The sequence below is a fragment of the Pithys albifrons genome, chromosome 8, assembly GCF_047495875.1.
Source record: "Pithys albifrons albifrons isolate INPA30051 chromosome 8, PitAlb_v1, whole genome shotgun sequence".
Taxonomy (NCBI): Eukaryota; Metazoa; Chordata; class Aves; order Passeriformes; family Thamnophilidae; genus Pithys; species Pithys albifrons.
The window spans coordinates 38,859,394-38,873,370 of record NC_092465.1 but is presented as its reverse complement, the minus strand read 5'-3'; the positions used below and the strand labels follow the sequence as shown (position 1 = coordinate 38,873,370).

The 13,977-nt window shown below is 55.3% G+C and overlaps 1 protein-coding gene across 1 annotated transcript; it reads left to right on the top strand.

The window, feature by feature from the left end:
- The first annotated feature begins 172 nt into the window (after window positions 1-172).
- LSS (lanosterol synthase) lies at window positions 173-9,658 on the top strand. The gene is made up of 22 exons (XM_071562518.1): window positions 173-270; window positions 679-874; window positions 949-1,087; window positions 1,160-1,268; window positions 1,672-1,793; window positions 2,126-2,222; window positions 3,080-3,215; window positions 3,419-3,527; window positions 3,857-3,975; window positions 4,388-4,485; window positions 4,622-4,649; window positions 5,259-5,315; window positions 5,506-5,577; window positions 6,268-6,318; window positions 6,458-6,607; window positions 6,963-7,059; window positions 7,250-7,355; window positions 7,902-7,967; window positions 8,368-8,448; window positions 8,730-8,900; window positions 9,218-9,296; window positions 9,383-9,658. The coding sequence occupies exons 1-22, from the start codon at window positions 254-256 to the stop codon at window positions 9,572-9,574; spliced, it is 2,292 nt and encodes a 763-aa protein (XP_071418619.1). The 5' UTR covers window positions 173-253; the 3' UTR covers window positions 9,575-9,658.
- The last annotated feature ends 4,319 nt before the right edge of the window (window positions 9,659-13,977 follow it).

Genomic DNA, 13,977 nt, shown 5'->3' with positions numbered 1-13,977 from the left:
GATGAGAGGGCGGGGCTATTGGGGAGGGGCGGGGCTGGCGGGAGGCAGAGTTGGCGAGGAGGGGGCGGGGCCGTTGAGGAGGGGCGGGGCTTAAACCCATCCCTGCGCTCCCATTGGCTGCTGCCCGTGAGGCGATGTGGGACCAGGTGGCCCCGGCGCGGCCCGGGCTCGGGATTGGGAGCGGGATCGGGATTGGGTTTGGGAGTATAAACCAGGACCGGGACCGGGAGCGGGGCCAGGACTGGGAGCGGCCATGGCGGCGGGCAGCGGGTGGGTCCCGCGGTGGCGGGGGGGGGGCCGGCGGTGGCGGCGAGCAGCGGGTGGGGTCCGCAGTGGCAGGAGGGTCCCGGAGGTGGCAGGGGGTCCCGGCGGTGGCGGCGAGCAGCGGGTGGGGTCCGCAGTGGCAGGAGGGTCCCGGAGGTGGCAGGGGGTCCCGGTGGTGGCGGCGGGCAGCAGGTGGGTCCCGGAGGTGGCAGGGGGTCCCGGCGGTGACAGGGGGGTCCCGGCGGTGACAGGGGGTCCCGGTGGTGGCGGCGGGCAGCAGGTGAGTCCCGGAGGTGGCAGGGCGTCCCGGCGGTGACAGGGGGGTCCCGGTGGTGGCAGGGGGTCCCTCTCGGCAGTGGCAGGGGGTCCCTCCCGGCGGTGGCGGTCCCGGCTCACGGTACCCGTGTCCCGCAGGGCGCTGCGGCGGCGGGGCGGCCCTCGGCGCTCGGCGGCGGCCACGGAGCTGCCGGCCTGGCGGCTGCGCTGCGAGGGCGGGCGGCAGCGCTGGCGCTACCTGGGCGATGGCGATGGTGATGGCGATGGTGATGGCGATGTTGGCGAGCTGCGGGCGCAGACGGCGCTGGAGCAGCACAGCCTCGGGCTGGACACGGTGCGGGGGGCCCGGGCCGGGGCGGCGGGGCCGTTCGCGGGGCGCCCCGCTGAGGTGCCGCTGTCTCCCTGCAGGGCGCGGCTCTGCCAGCACTGCCGCCGGCCGGCTCGGCCCGAGAGGCCGCCCGCAAAGGGATGCGGTTCTACGCGGCTCTGCAGGCCGAGGATGGGCACTGGGCGGGAGACTACGGAGGGCCACTGTTCCTGCTGCCAGGTAGGCCGGGGCACCTGCCCGGGGGTGAGTGTGTGGGGCTCGGCTCTGTACAGTACCTGTCTGGTCCTCCAGGCCTCCTCATCACCTGCCACACGGCCAAAATCCAGCTGCCAGAGGGGTTCCGGAAGGAGATGATACGCTACCTGCGCTCTGTGCAGCTCCCGGACGGAGGCTGGGGCTTGTGAGTAGCAAAGATGCTTCTTTGAGTGATGGCACCTCCAAGGTCCAACACTTGGAGCCACTGTCAGATCTGCCCAGGCTCGGGGAGGGGCACACAACACCTGCGCTAGCTCTGGATGCTTAGACTTGCTTGTGTAGCACCCCAGGTACAACGTTTGTCACAGAAATGTCCAGAGCATCAAGTCTGGCCACGTCTTCTCTGTGTCACTGTATCCCAAAGCATCATATGTGTCTGGGTAGTGCAGAGCAATATTTCTTCTTGGATTAGTCGGGTCCCCCTTTTCCACAGTCACCCCTGGCATCTCACTTCACCCCAGCAAAGACAGTCCTGTGCAGTGGGTTATGTCTGGATAATGCCAGTAGCTGGCTGATGGCTGTGGTGTCTCTGTGTTTGTGCCTGACAGGCATGTGGAAGACAAATCAACCGTGTTTGGCACAGCACTCAACTACGTAGCCTTGAGGATCCTGGGGCTTGGACCAGATGACCCTGACATCGTGCGGGCCCGTGTCAACCTGCACAGCAAAGGTCAGCCATGGGGCTGGTACACGGGTGAGAGAGGTCTGGCTGGACCTGAGGGCTGCATGGAACACAAGGGGCTGCATGGAACAAGGGGGGATGCCAGGTGTTGGAAGAACTGTTGCTCTTTCTTGGTCTTGATGGCACCTATATTTTCAATTAATGATGGGAGGCTGTGTTACATTTTTGTACCATTGCCTGCTTGCCCTGTTTTGGATCATGTGTCCCGGCTTGAGTAGTGTGCTCTCCTAAATGTGGGGAGAAGTGGGCCCTGTGATGGGGAAGAAAGAAGGAAGCTGGCATAGCAGCATTAACCCTGAAAGCTGATATGTTCTTTGCAGGAGGTGCTGTGGGAATCCCTTCCTGGGGCAAGTTCTGGCTGGCTGTCTTGAACGTTTACAGCTGGGAGGGAATGAACACGCTTCTCCCAGAGATGTGGTATGTGCCCCCCGTCACTGTGGAGGGAGGAGGTGGTGTCAGTCCTGCCACCAGCCTTGACCCAGAACTGTCCCAGGCACTGGTGTTTGCTGGGATAACTCCAGCTATGGTCTGGAACCAGAGGTGCTCAGGCTGCTTGTCAGCTGGGAGCCAGCAGCTGGCCAGCCAGTGGGTGGATAGCACTGAACACTGTACCCAAGGAAGGTGCCAGAGCTCAGCCCTCTTAGCGTTACCCGCTGTGTCTCTGATACATCTGTGTGCTCCCTGCCTGTCACTAGTATCTTCTGGCCAGCCAATACTGGGCCCTAGCAGGAGGGGACAGCCACAGGTAAAGCTCCCAGCATTAACCCTCACTTGTACCCTCTCTGATTACTCAGAGGGCTGCTGAATGTCCAAGAGGAAAAGTGTATGACATTATCCCTGAGGGAAATCAGGGCCTGCACAGTACCAAGGGCTGCTGGTGCTTTGTCATCAAATGCAAGTAACTGTCAATCTGGGCCTTTAAGTCCAGTGTGACTGCACTGGCTTCTCCCCTCCCTCTCCTCTGAGCTCAAGGTTCTCCCTGCCCTGTGTCAGCTGGGCCAGGAGCGGGGTCTGCAGGCTCTGGTGTGGAGGGAGCATCACTCCTGGAGGGGATCTGAGCAGAGACAGACTGTGGTTTTATCCCCTGATGCAGAGGACAAGGAAAGGCATGCCCTGCTCTGGACTTTCCACACACCTCTGTCCATGTTGCCCTAGGCCCTCCAGCTCAAGTCAGCTGATAGTCTCAGGCCTACTCTGAAATCTAAAGCCTGAATTTAGGCCCACACCTAGCTAAACCCATAACGTCACAGCAGCACCTTCTCTCTTGCAATCAGGCTGCTTCCCACGTGGTTCCCAGCCCACCCGTCCCGACTCTGGTGTCACTGCCGCCAGGTTTACCTCCCCATGAGCTACTGTTATGCCAAGCGTTTGTCAGCGGAAGAGGACGAGCTCATACGGAGCTTGCGGCAGGTAAGGAAGGAGCTGATCCTGCTGGACAGGGATATGTGTCTCCATAACTGTGTGAGGCACTTGGCCATTGTCCTTGTGGGCCAGCCCTCATCCCTGTGTGGTCCCTCTGTCAGAGAGCAGAGCCAGCTCCCAGCAGTAAGTGCCCCTAGGTGCTTGCCCCCAGCTTGCCAGGCTGATTGATGCCCTTTGTTGTCTCGTGCCAGGAGCTGTACGTGCAGGACTACGCCAGCATAGACTGGCCAGCGCAGAGGAACAACGTGGCGGCCTGTGATGTGTACACCCCGCACAGCTGGCTGCTGGACACTGCCTATGGTGAGCATGGGGCGCCTGTCCCCTGCCACTCTGCTGCTGCTGGAAATGAGCCTGCCTTGCTCCATGGCAGCTCTTTAGGCCCTGCTGCCAGCTACTGGTGTATGCCCTGGAGCTGGGATGGAGATGTGGGTTATGTCATCCATGGGCTTCTCCCTCCCTGAGAGCAGCAGGGCCTTGTGCCTGGTCCTCGGGCTGCTGTGAGGTGGAGCAGTTCCTGTGCTTTCCTCAACTGCTTGTGGTGTGAGCTGGGCTGCAGCCTGCCACAGCAATGAATCTTGCCACATGGAGTGGGGCTTTTTTTCATTGCATGTCCCTTTCTTCTCCTGTAGCCATCATGAACATGTATGAAGCCCACCACAGCACCCAGCTGCGGCAGCGAGCCGTCGCAGAGCTGTATGACCACATCAAAGCTGATGATAGATTCACCAAGTGCATCAGCATCGGGCCAGTAGGACATTTACTGTTAATCCTTTTAAATATCTTGCCCTTTGTTCTTTAGGGACCAGCTTGTGTCCCCCCTGCCCCTCCAGAGCTTTGCATTTGTGGCATGTAACTATAATCAGCAGACTTTGCTCAAGACCTTAAGGCTAACAAGGCACAGAAGATGCAGAGGGCATTGGGACAGCTGTGTCCCTGTGAGTGGTACCTCTCTTTGAGGTCCCGGAAAATGATTTGAGAGGAAGCTCTGGAGTAATCTCATGGCACCTACCACACTAACTCAGTGGGTGATGCTACAGATGGAGTCATTGGAGTCAAGGCTGGGACAACCTCTGCATGGCTTTGTGCTGGGTGGGAGGAATATGTATCTCTGAGGCTGGGAGAGGCTCTATCCAGAGCAGTGACAGTGCTCCTCTTGGCAGATTTCCAAGACTGTCAACATGCTGGTTCGCTGGTTCGTGGATGGGAAGAACTCCCCAGCTTTTCAGGAGCATGTTTCCAGGATCCCTGACTATCTCTGGTAAGAGCTGAGTGTGACCCGCCTGGCACAGCACAGGGCTCTGATCCCTGTGGATTAAGCACACCAGGGCTCCTGACCTGCTTCCTGGTGCTCCCACTGTGCCTATGCTGCAGCACTGTGCTCTCTCCTCCCACAGGTTGGGCCTCGACGGCATGAAGATGCAGGTGAAGTGCTCTAGGAGTTCACCTGTGACTCAAGGGATCCTGGTGTGCTATCCCTGGAGTAATGGGATAGTGTGTTCATCCCAAGCCTGAGCTCCTGGCATGTCACCTCTGGTGCCTGATGGCCTTCTCTGTCTCACTGCCATTTCCACTGGCTGTGCCAGAAGGGAATAGTGCCTGTCCTGCTAGTTTGCTTCCCTATGGCTGTGAGCTGAGGGGGCAGCTCTAGGCCTCCATTCCCTTCATCCCTGAGGGTCCTGAGAGAAAGGGAGTAAGAAAGCCAGGCCCCTGATCCTGCATGTGGCCTGAGCTTTGCTTCTCTCAGAGCTGTTGTGTCCTGCTGCTCCTTAGTGCTCCTTTCCTGCCTTAGCTGCGCACAGAGCAGGCTGAAGCAGCTGTTATATTTCCTGTTCCCTTGCTGTCTCCTGACCTGCTGCATCTGTCCCCTCCGTGCCATCACATCAGTTGTGATGCTGGGTGACCTAACACCGAGACATGGTGGAAGGAGCGAGTGTGGGTGATGCGGGTGGGATATGCTGTCCCATAGACCTCATAGCTGGGTCAGGCTGCTGGCTAGCACCTGCCTCTCACTATCCACTTTCTTTCTTACAGGGCACAAATGGATCCCAGCTCTGGGATACTGCCTTTGCCATCCAAGCCTTCTTGGAGGTAATGCACCCCTCAGTGCTACCTGCTGCCTTGGAGAAAATGTTCTCCTCTCATCCCTAAATACCAGAGTTCCTGCTGTGCCAGGTCTGGCCTGGCATCCTGTGGTGGAGCTGGGCAAGCATACATCTGCTCAGAGGATATTTGGTGGCCACAGCTTCTTGCTGACTGCTGACTGTGTGGCTGTTTCTAGGCAGAAGCCCAGGAGATGCCTGAATTCACATCCTGCCTCCAGAACGCGCATGAATTCCTGCAGTTCAGCCAGGTGAGCAGAGTCCTTTGGTGGTGTCTCACACAGTGGCTGTGCAAGCTTGGCTGCTGCTCAGAACCCTATTGGATGCATCTGTTGCCTTCTGAAGAGCTGAAGGGCTGGACTTGCAAAGTCCTAGGGACAACCTCCTGTTTTCTGCTCCCTGTTTTCAGGGAACCATCTTTGCAGCTTAGACAGGACCTTGGCCAGGCCCAGCAATGTCTGGGTAGGCTACCTGTGCTTAGAGAGGCTGGGAAACGTACAGCTTAGGCTTCTTTGCCCTTCATCCTGTTTGGTGCTGACACATTTGAGGCACCTTTCTGGGAAACCCAGACCCCTTGGTTAGTGACTGAGCTCAGCTCCTGCTTGCCAGGCCAGTGGCTGAAGATGAATGTCACTGTCACCAGCAGCTTGGTGCAGAAGCAGTCACAGTCTTGTTCACGGTGCTGCCAATGGAAGCATTCAAAGCAGATGGTTCCCTGGCAGGAAGTCTTCCAAAGGGGGGACTTTAGCAATGCTTGCTGAAACCAGGCCAAAAGGTAATTTCTCTTCAGCACTCTCTGCTCCAGGGCTGACCTCTTTCCTGTCTGCTTCCCTCAGTCAAAGACAGGTGCTCTGCAGTCCCACATGATTCTGCACCTGCAATGGTTTCAGCCCATGGTTCTGCAGTCAGGCACCTCCTCACTTGTTTCTTGCCTCTTGCAGATCCCAGAGAACCCACCTGACTACCAGAAATATTATCGTCATATGAACAAGGTATGATGGCTGGCACTGGTCTCTTGAAGGACTCCTGACCGGGGAAGGAGTTTGGGCAGAGGGAACAGGAATGAGGGGTAACAGCTGTGCCCCTGCAAGTTCAGGGGAAGGTGCTGAGCCCACCTGATACCTTTTCCAGGGTGGCTTCCCCTTCAGCACACGAGACTGTGGCTGGACTGTGGCAGACTGCACAGCAGAGGGGCTGAAGGCAGTTATGCTGCTGCAGGAGAAGTGTCCCTTCATAGCCAAACTTGTGCCCCCTGAGCGCCTCTTTGATGCTGTGAATGTGGTAAGTGCTGTAAAAATTAGGGCCAAGGGGCATGCAGGCAGGTAAACCTGTAAGAGAATTCAAGACCTGAGGGGTTGATAGATCTGATATTAGGTCTGGTTAGATGTGGCAACACTGGTTGGATCTGAGGCCTAGTATGGCAACACTCTCTCTGATGTGATACAGAGCTGCTTATGTAACATAATGCAATATGATGGCCCAGACTGGGACTGTGTATCACTGTGATTGGGGTCTGGGCTGTCTGCCAGCCCCATAGACCTATGGGTCTGACTTCGTCCTCACACCTGGCTTAGGGCCAGACTGGGGTGGTACTGCCTGTTAGGTAGTCCCAGCCCTTCTCTGCTTGTCTGGGCAGTTGCTGAGCATGAGGAACTCAGATGGAGGCTTTGCCACGTATGAAACCAAGCGAGGAGGCCACTTACTGGAGCTGCTGAACCCTTCAGAGGTGTTTGGTAAGGGGAGCTGTTGGGGCTGGTTGTCATGCCTACTGAGAAGGGACAAAGTGGCCTGACCTCTTCATGCCCAGTGGGTGTCTGCTGTGAGATCAGTGTGCCCTGGGTCCAAGGGAGAGACCGGCAGTGGCTGGCCCGGAGGCTCCCCCACAGAGGGGCTGTGGCACTGATACCCTTCACCTGCTGGCAGGTGACATCATGATCGACTACACGTATGTGGAGTGCACATCAGCTGTCATGCAGGCACTGAGACACTTCCAGAGCGAGTTCCCTGAGCACCGAGCCCTGGAGATCAGGTGAGGCACTGACATGGCAAGGCACTCCCCTGGGCAGGGTGAAAGACAGGCTGCACTGTTTGAAACTGCCTGCCGTGGTCTCTTGGCACAGTCCCTGCTCAGGCCTGCTAGGGGCCTTGCCTGGGTCTCTGCACTGGCCTGGGGCAGCCTCTGCAGTGGCCAGCTCGGATACTGGTGACTTCCCCAAACCAGAGCACAGCCTCTCCCAATGAGCAAGGCATAGACTGTTTGGGATCCGGCTGGGGGAAGCTGGTGGAGAATCTATCTGCCTCTTGACTTAGCAGTTGTCTTGCTCTTGCAGCCAGTTGCAGGTTGGGTCCCTGCTTGCCTGTGACATGAGGCACAGAAGCCCCAGCTGGGTCACATGTACCCACATGTATACCTACATGTATCCTGAACAATGTAGCTGCCTGTTTGCATGATCTTGCCTCTTGTGCCCTCCAATAATGGCATCCATCAAAGCCTCAGAGGGGCTGATGGAGCTCCCAATGAAGCAGACACTGAGTTTCAGCTGCTTCTGAAGTGGGTGGCTTCTTTCCTGTCCAGGGAGACTCTGCAGAAGGGCCTGAATTTCTGTCGCAAGAAGCAGCGAGCAGATGGATCCTGGGAAGGGTAAGCTGTGTTCCCAGTGCCCAGTTTTCTTCTGGCTGCCCCAGGGTGGAGGGATCATAATGGCAAGCATTCCTGGCTGGCAGAATCTGTGCAGGAGGAAGTAGGGGCTGATCCTCCTCTAGCTGCTGTGCTTTGCTCTCAGTTATTCTTCCTCCAGCCCAGGTGGAGCAGGTACCTTGTGCATTGCACAAGACCTCGAGAAGCCTTGGTGGCCAGGGTACTCCTAGTTCTACTGACACCTGAGTTAGCTGGGAGCAGGTGCTGGTGGGGACATGGTTGTGCCATAGGGGAGGGCAGGCTGCAGCTCTGCCTGGCTCTGCTGTTCTGTGAACTCAGCCATGTCACCTACTGTACCTGTGGCCTTGCACCCCTGACAGTGCTATTCTCCCCTTCCTCCTAGGAGCTGGGGGGTTTGTTTCACCTATGGCACCTGGTTTGGCCTGGAGGCGTTTGCCTGCATGCAGCACAGATTCCGTGATGGGTGAGAAGGGGCTGTCTGGGTGTCCTGCCCATACCTACCCCTCCTGGGCCAGGGCAGGACTCCGTGGTGGGGCTGGGGGGGATGCCCTCGCTGCACATGGGCTCTCCTGCCTCAGGGACTGCTCCTTCCAGGAGCAATATGGCTGGGGCACTCACTGCCTGACCCTCAAACTCTCAGAACAGTCCCAGCTGTGGGCACACTTCTCTTGCAGCTGAGAACTGTAGGTATCCAAACACTCCCTGTCCCCAGTGCTGTCTTGACTGTATGCCCCATCCCTGCAGAGCTGCATGTCAAGAGGTGGCCCAGGCCTGCCAGTTCCTCCTCTCCAAGCAGATGGCAGATGGTGGGTGGGGAGAGGATTTTGAGTCCTGCGAGCAGCGCGTGTACGTGCAGAGTGCTGAGTCACAGATCCACAACACCTGTTGGGCCCTGCTGGGGCTCATGGCTGTCAGGTAGGAGCAGCCCCACCTGGCTCTGAGTGCTCAGGGAGTTGGGAGGCACAGGTTGGGTTGTGTGACCTTGGGCCTGGCTGGTGTGAGCCAATGCAAGGCAAAGGTTTTGATCGCAGCTACAGGTCTCCAGCCTGGGAAAATGTTGCCATATTCATAATGTCTGGTGTCTTGGGGTTGTGGGAGGCCCTTCCCAAAGCACTCAGCATGCCTGGGACAAGGTTGGGACAACCTGGAGGTGGTCGAGTTCCCTAAGGACATGGATGGGGTATTGTAGATTGTTTGGATAGGGATGCTCCCATTTCCCTTCTGCTTTGCAGGTACCCTGACATCAGCGTGCTGGAGAGGGGCATCAGAGTGTTGATTGATAAGCAGCTGCCCAACGGAGACTGGCCTCAGGTACTTCTTTAGTCTTCCCAAGGGGTTCCTGAACACCCTGCAGTCCCATGTCACTCATGCCATCCTACTCTCTGCTTCTCTCCCAGGAGAACATTGCTGGGGTGTTCAACAAGTCGTGTGCCATCAGTTACACCTCGTACCGCAACGTCTTCCCCATCTGGGCGCTGGGGCGGTTCTGCCGGCTGTACCCCGACAGCCCTCTGGCTGGGCAGCTGCTGTCCGGGCCCGGGCCCTGGGGCGAGGCAGGGCAGGCTGTGCAGGGAGCCGTGTCTGCCTGAACCTGAGCACTGGGGGTGCCAGGGCCGTGGACTTGTCTTGGGTACTGGCAGCTTTGTGGGGCCAGGGGAGTGTGTGCTGCGTGGGATGTCTCAGTGTTGACCCAGCACGTGGAGTACTGCCTCTGCCAGGCAGCGGTGCTGCCCTAGTGCTGCAGAGCCTCTGCTTGCTGTTGAACCTCTTCTAAACATTCCCTTTTTAAGGTTTTTACCAGGTATGTTCTCCATCCCAAGGTGGGGAGTGAAGTGCCTTTTCAGACCATTTTGAAAATCTGAGAAAACTGCCAAGCTGTGTTGTGTGCCACATCTGGACAGACTCTCACCCTGGGCAGAGTGAAGCTGCCTTTATCCTCCCAGGCTGGCTGGCTGTACCAAGAGTGTGGGATTGGGGACTTCCCCTGTGCCCAGCATCATGATGGGCAGGCACTGCACAATCCCTGCTGTGCTGGCCTCTGTACTGTGGGTGCCAGTGACAGCCCTTGAAGTGTTATCTGCTCTGGAGCCTGTGCTGGGAGGGGAAGAGCACCTGTTCTCCCCCAAAAACATGTGGGAAAAAGGAGTGCTTTGCTCAATATTCTTACTGCCCTGTCCTCCCAGGTGGCACCTGGCTTCCTAGCACATCAGAGGTGAAGTCACCACCATCATTCCCACTTTGGAGAAGGGCCGGCTGAAGCAGAAAGCCCTGAGGTGGTTGGCCCTGGCCTTCCCCCAGTGCAGCAGGTGCCTCTGCTCAGGCCGTGGTGCTGTTGGGCATTCACAGTTCATTGTCAGAGCTGGAAGCCTGATAGGTTAATAAATTGCTGATGGTAAGAGGAACCTACCTGTCTGTTTTCTCCTTGCTGTGTGCCCAGTGTGGGTCCCAAGCAGAGGGGAGCTGGCACAGCAGCCTCATGTCACCTGGCTTGGCTTGCCTGTCCCCAGAGGTGTTGTCTTAGTTTAGAAGAAAACTAACATATGGACCAGAAAAAAGAGCCTCACACAAAGAATCACCACAGTTTTGAAATTTAGGAGTTTTAATCAGAAAAATGCATAGAAACACAGGATAACAGTTCTTAACTACTAATGTGTGTATATAGATATAGTTATATATAGACGTATATAACCCCTAACTAGGACAGAACAAACAACTACACTGTACCCCAAAAGAAAAGAAAAAACCCTTTAAATGAAATGGAAATGGAATTTTAGTTTTTGCTCCTTTGGTGCAAGTGTATTTATGGACAGTGGGGGTCGCTGCCACGCCTCGGCTGGCCATGAAGTCACGTTCCTCCAGTAAAACAGATGAAAGGGTGAGGGTGAGGTATTGACTCCTCCAACTGACTCACATGGGAGATGAAAGCCACGAAAACGATTGGGGTGGAACTCTCTGGAAGGCAAATGCAGAGTCCTCTCCGTGCTCCACTCAGGGATAAGAAGCTGGGAACGGGCTGGTGGTCGTGGTACTCACTCCTCTGCAGATGGAAAGCTGGCTCAGGTAAGGGATCTGTAGCAGAATCCAAGGCAGTGGCCACAACTCTCCCTTCTCTCTCTCCTCTGATGAGCAGCACAGAGCACCAGAGCTGAGCTGGGGTCTTGGGTGGCCAAAACAGGCAACTCAGCTCCCTCCAAACACCTTCACAAGTCCAGCAAACTGGCTTCCACTCACTGCAGCTGGACAAAAAGAAGCGAAGCCAGCAACAGAAAAAAGCCTCTCCCCCTCCCAGTTGCTGGGGGTCTGTTTCTCACCTCCACCCCACCATTAATTTGGAATCTAGAGTCATCAACCACTCCTTTCTTTTCAGTCCTGACACTTCAACTCCCAATATCTTTGTGTTGGAAGGGAGAGAAAAATTCATTGCCTGCATGGCAAGGACTGGGGCCAGTCTCAGGCCTGCTCTTTAGACTATTTACAAGAGCTTGGTAGTGCCAGGACAAGGGGGAATGACTTTACACTGACAGAGGGCAGGTTTGGATGGGATGTTAGGAAGAAATTCTTTGCTGTGAGGGTGGTGAGGCCCTTCTTGTGCAGGCACTGCAGCCAAGGAACCTCAGTGCCTTCCAGAAATGGCTCTAGGGCACGCCTGGGGTCACATCCTTTCCTCTATGAACTCTTAAACACAACCCTTTGCTAAATGCAGTGCACTCCCACCACAAGTGTGTCTTTCTGGTCTCAGGACTCGGGCACAGCAACCTGGGGAACAGCAGAAGGGCAGGACACTGGAGCCAGATGCAGGAGTCCCCATTCTTGGTGTGCAGATGACACACTGCCTGAGGGAGGTAATGCCAAGTAACAATGTTCTGCCACCTTTGCATGGGATCAATCCCCACATGTTTTCTATTGTGGAGGTGAGGATCACTTTTTTTTTGAGGTAGGGTCGTATTTCCAGTCCATGGCAAGGAAATCAGATCCACACATTGGGTGGTTCAGAGAGTCTCCTGGTGAATTTGGTGGCTTTTCCTCATATACAGCGCTATTGGTTAGAGCTGTTGAACCACTCCAGTGGGAATGTAAAGGCCAAGCTCTTGAGCTTTTTGTCCTGGCACCTTCAGTGTCTGAGCAGCAGTGGTGGGGTTCAGTTTTGGATCCTGACTCTGTGAGGCTGAAGGATTATGATGGTACATAGAGCTGAGGAGGAAATGGCAGATACCAGGGTGTGCAGTGCAGCTCAAGGGGTGCTGTTGAAGGTGGAGACAGCAACAGGGCTCTCACCTGGCACTTTGTGAGCTAAGTTTTTGCTGGATGTTCTCAATGTTGTAGCTGGACTCTGCCAGAGAGGAAAATTTTCAGAGTACATAGAACTGAGGTGTTCATGCTGCTGCTTCAGTGTGGCGCAAATAAGAGTTTGCACGTGGAAGGGCAAGGTCAGCGAAATCTTTGTGTGCTGACACAGTTTGAGAGTAAGTCACGTTTTCAACTTGGATCTGTGCTTTGGCGGCTTTAGAGACAGTCCCAGTCCATTTACTTGTTTTGCGAGTCCACACCGCCATCGTGTGGCGTTTTTACGAGTGGTGAAGTTGCACAGCTAAAAGCCAAGGGCTTGTTGTCCCGGCACCACTAGTGTGGGAGCAGGTAGTGTAGGGGTTCAGTTTTGCATCCTGGCTGTTTAAGACTGAAAGGACGTGATGCTGCATTTAGCTGGGAAGGAAAGTGAACATCTCATTTTTGGCTGTGCAGTTTATAGGATGCGAAAAAAAGTCAATTCCAGCACCGGCTCTTCCTTCTAGAACCTTTTCTGTGGGACCAGCTGTTGAATCAGCTGGTTTTTGTTTTGCAATGTGACACTGAAAGTGCAGGAGAGTACCTAGAGCTGCGCACATAAACCTGACCATGTGGTGCGGTTCAGATGCTGCAAGAGGACAGTGAAGGCCAGCGCTGAGCTGTCATTCTGGCATCTTTGTTATGGGAGCAGTTGTGGATGATTAAAGTCTTGGAGCAGGAAAGTGCCTAACTCCAGGGGGTGTGTTGCTTTTCTAAGGATATCAGTGAAACGTGGAGACAGCAAGACCTTACTCTGCAGGCACCTTCTGTGACCAGGATTTACTCTTGATAGACTTAGCTTAGGTTCAGGATCTTTGCAAGATTGAAAAAATGTGATAGTATGTACAGTTTGAGAGGAAAACTCATAGCTCCAGTGCACATGGTGTTATTGATATCCTTTGAAGTGAATGTGAAACCCAGTAATGTTTTCTCTCCTTTGGTTTTCAGACTAAAATTATGGAGCTGGGCTCAGTGAGGGAGCAAAAATGTAACGGTGCATGCAGCTGGAAAAAAAGTGTAACAGCAATGTGCGTTGTGAAGTTTAAGGTTGCATGAGAGAAGTGATGCTCAGCACTGTCTCTTTTGTTCTAGCTTTTTTTTTTAGGCAGCAGATCCTTAACATCTCTCTGTGAGACTGAAAATATAGCATGCAACATCCAGCAACTTCCAGTCACACTCCTCTTGCAGCCTGTAAACTACACACACAGCCTTGGGGCTCTGCACATTCATTCTCCTCTTTAGGTAGCATCATGCACTGTCAGTCTCAGGGAGCCTGAAACGTCCATCTCCTCCTAGCAGATTAAAAGTTGTCAGGACAGAAGAAGTCCAGCAAAGTGCTTCTGTGACAACACGCCATGCACTTTCCTTCAAAACTCCAGCACTGGCCTTCCTGTTCCCTTGGGGTGTGTGCAGTATCCACATCCAAAGGGAATGCCATTCCCAAATTCCACATTTTGATGGAATTCCATCCCCACCTTTGCGCTCCAGCGTCTCCCGCCCGTATCTGACATATATCCGGAGCCATTCTGGGCAGGTGTGCTCCAAGTAATTTGGCCACTGCTCTGCCACAATCCCTTAGGTTTCCCATCTCCTCTTGGTGACCTGGGAAGCGCCATCGGCTGCCTCAAAGCTCTTGGATCCCAGCTCGAAGGAGATGAAATCCCGCCCG

Coding starts and splice junctions, on each gene's coding strand:
- LSS (XM_071562518.1), top strand. Junction 1,269..1,671: donor CCGGACGGAGGCTGGGGCTT/GTGAGTAGCAAA, acceptor TGTGCCTGACAG/GCATGTGGAAGACAAATCAA. Junction 6,608..6,962: donor TCTTTGATGCTGTGAATGTG/GTAAGTGCTGTA, acceptor TTGTCTGGGCAG/TTGCTGAGCATGAGGAACTC.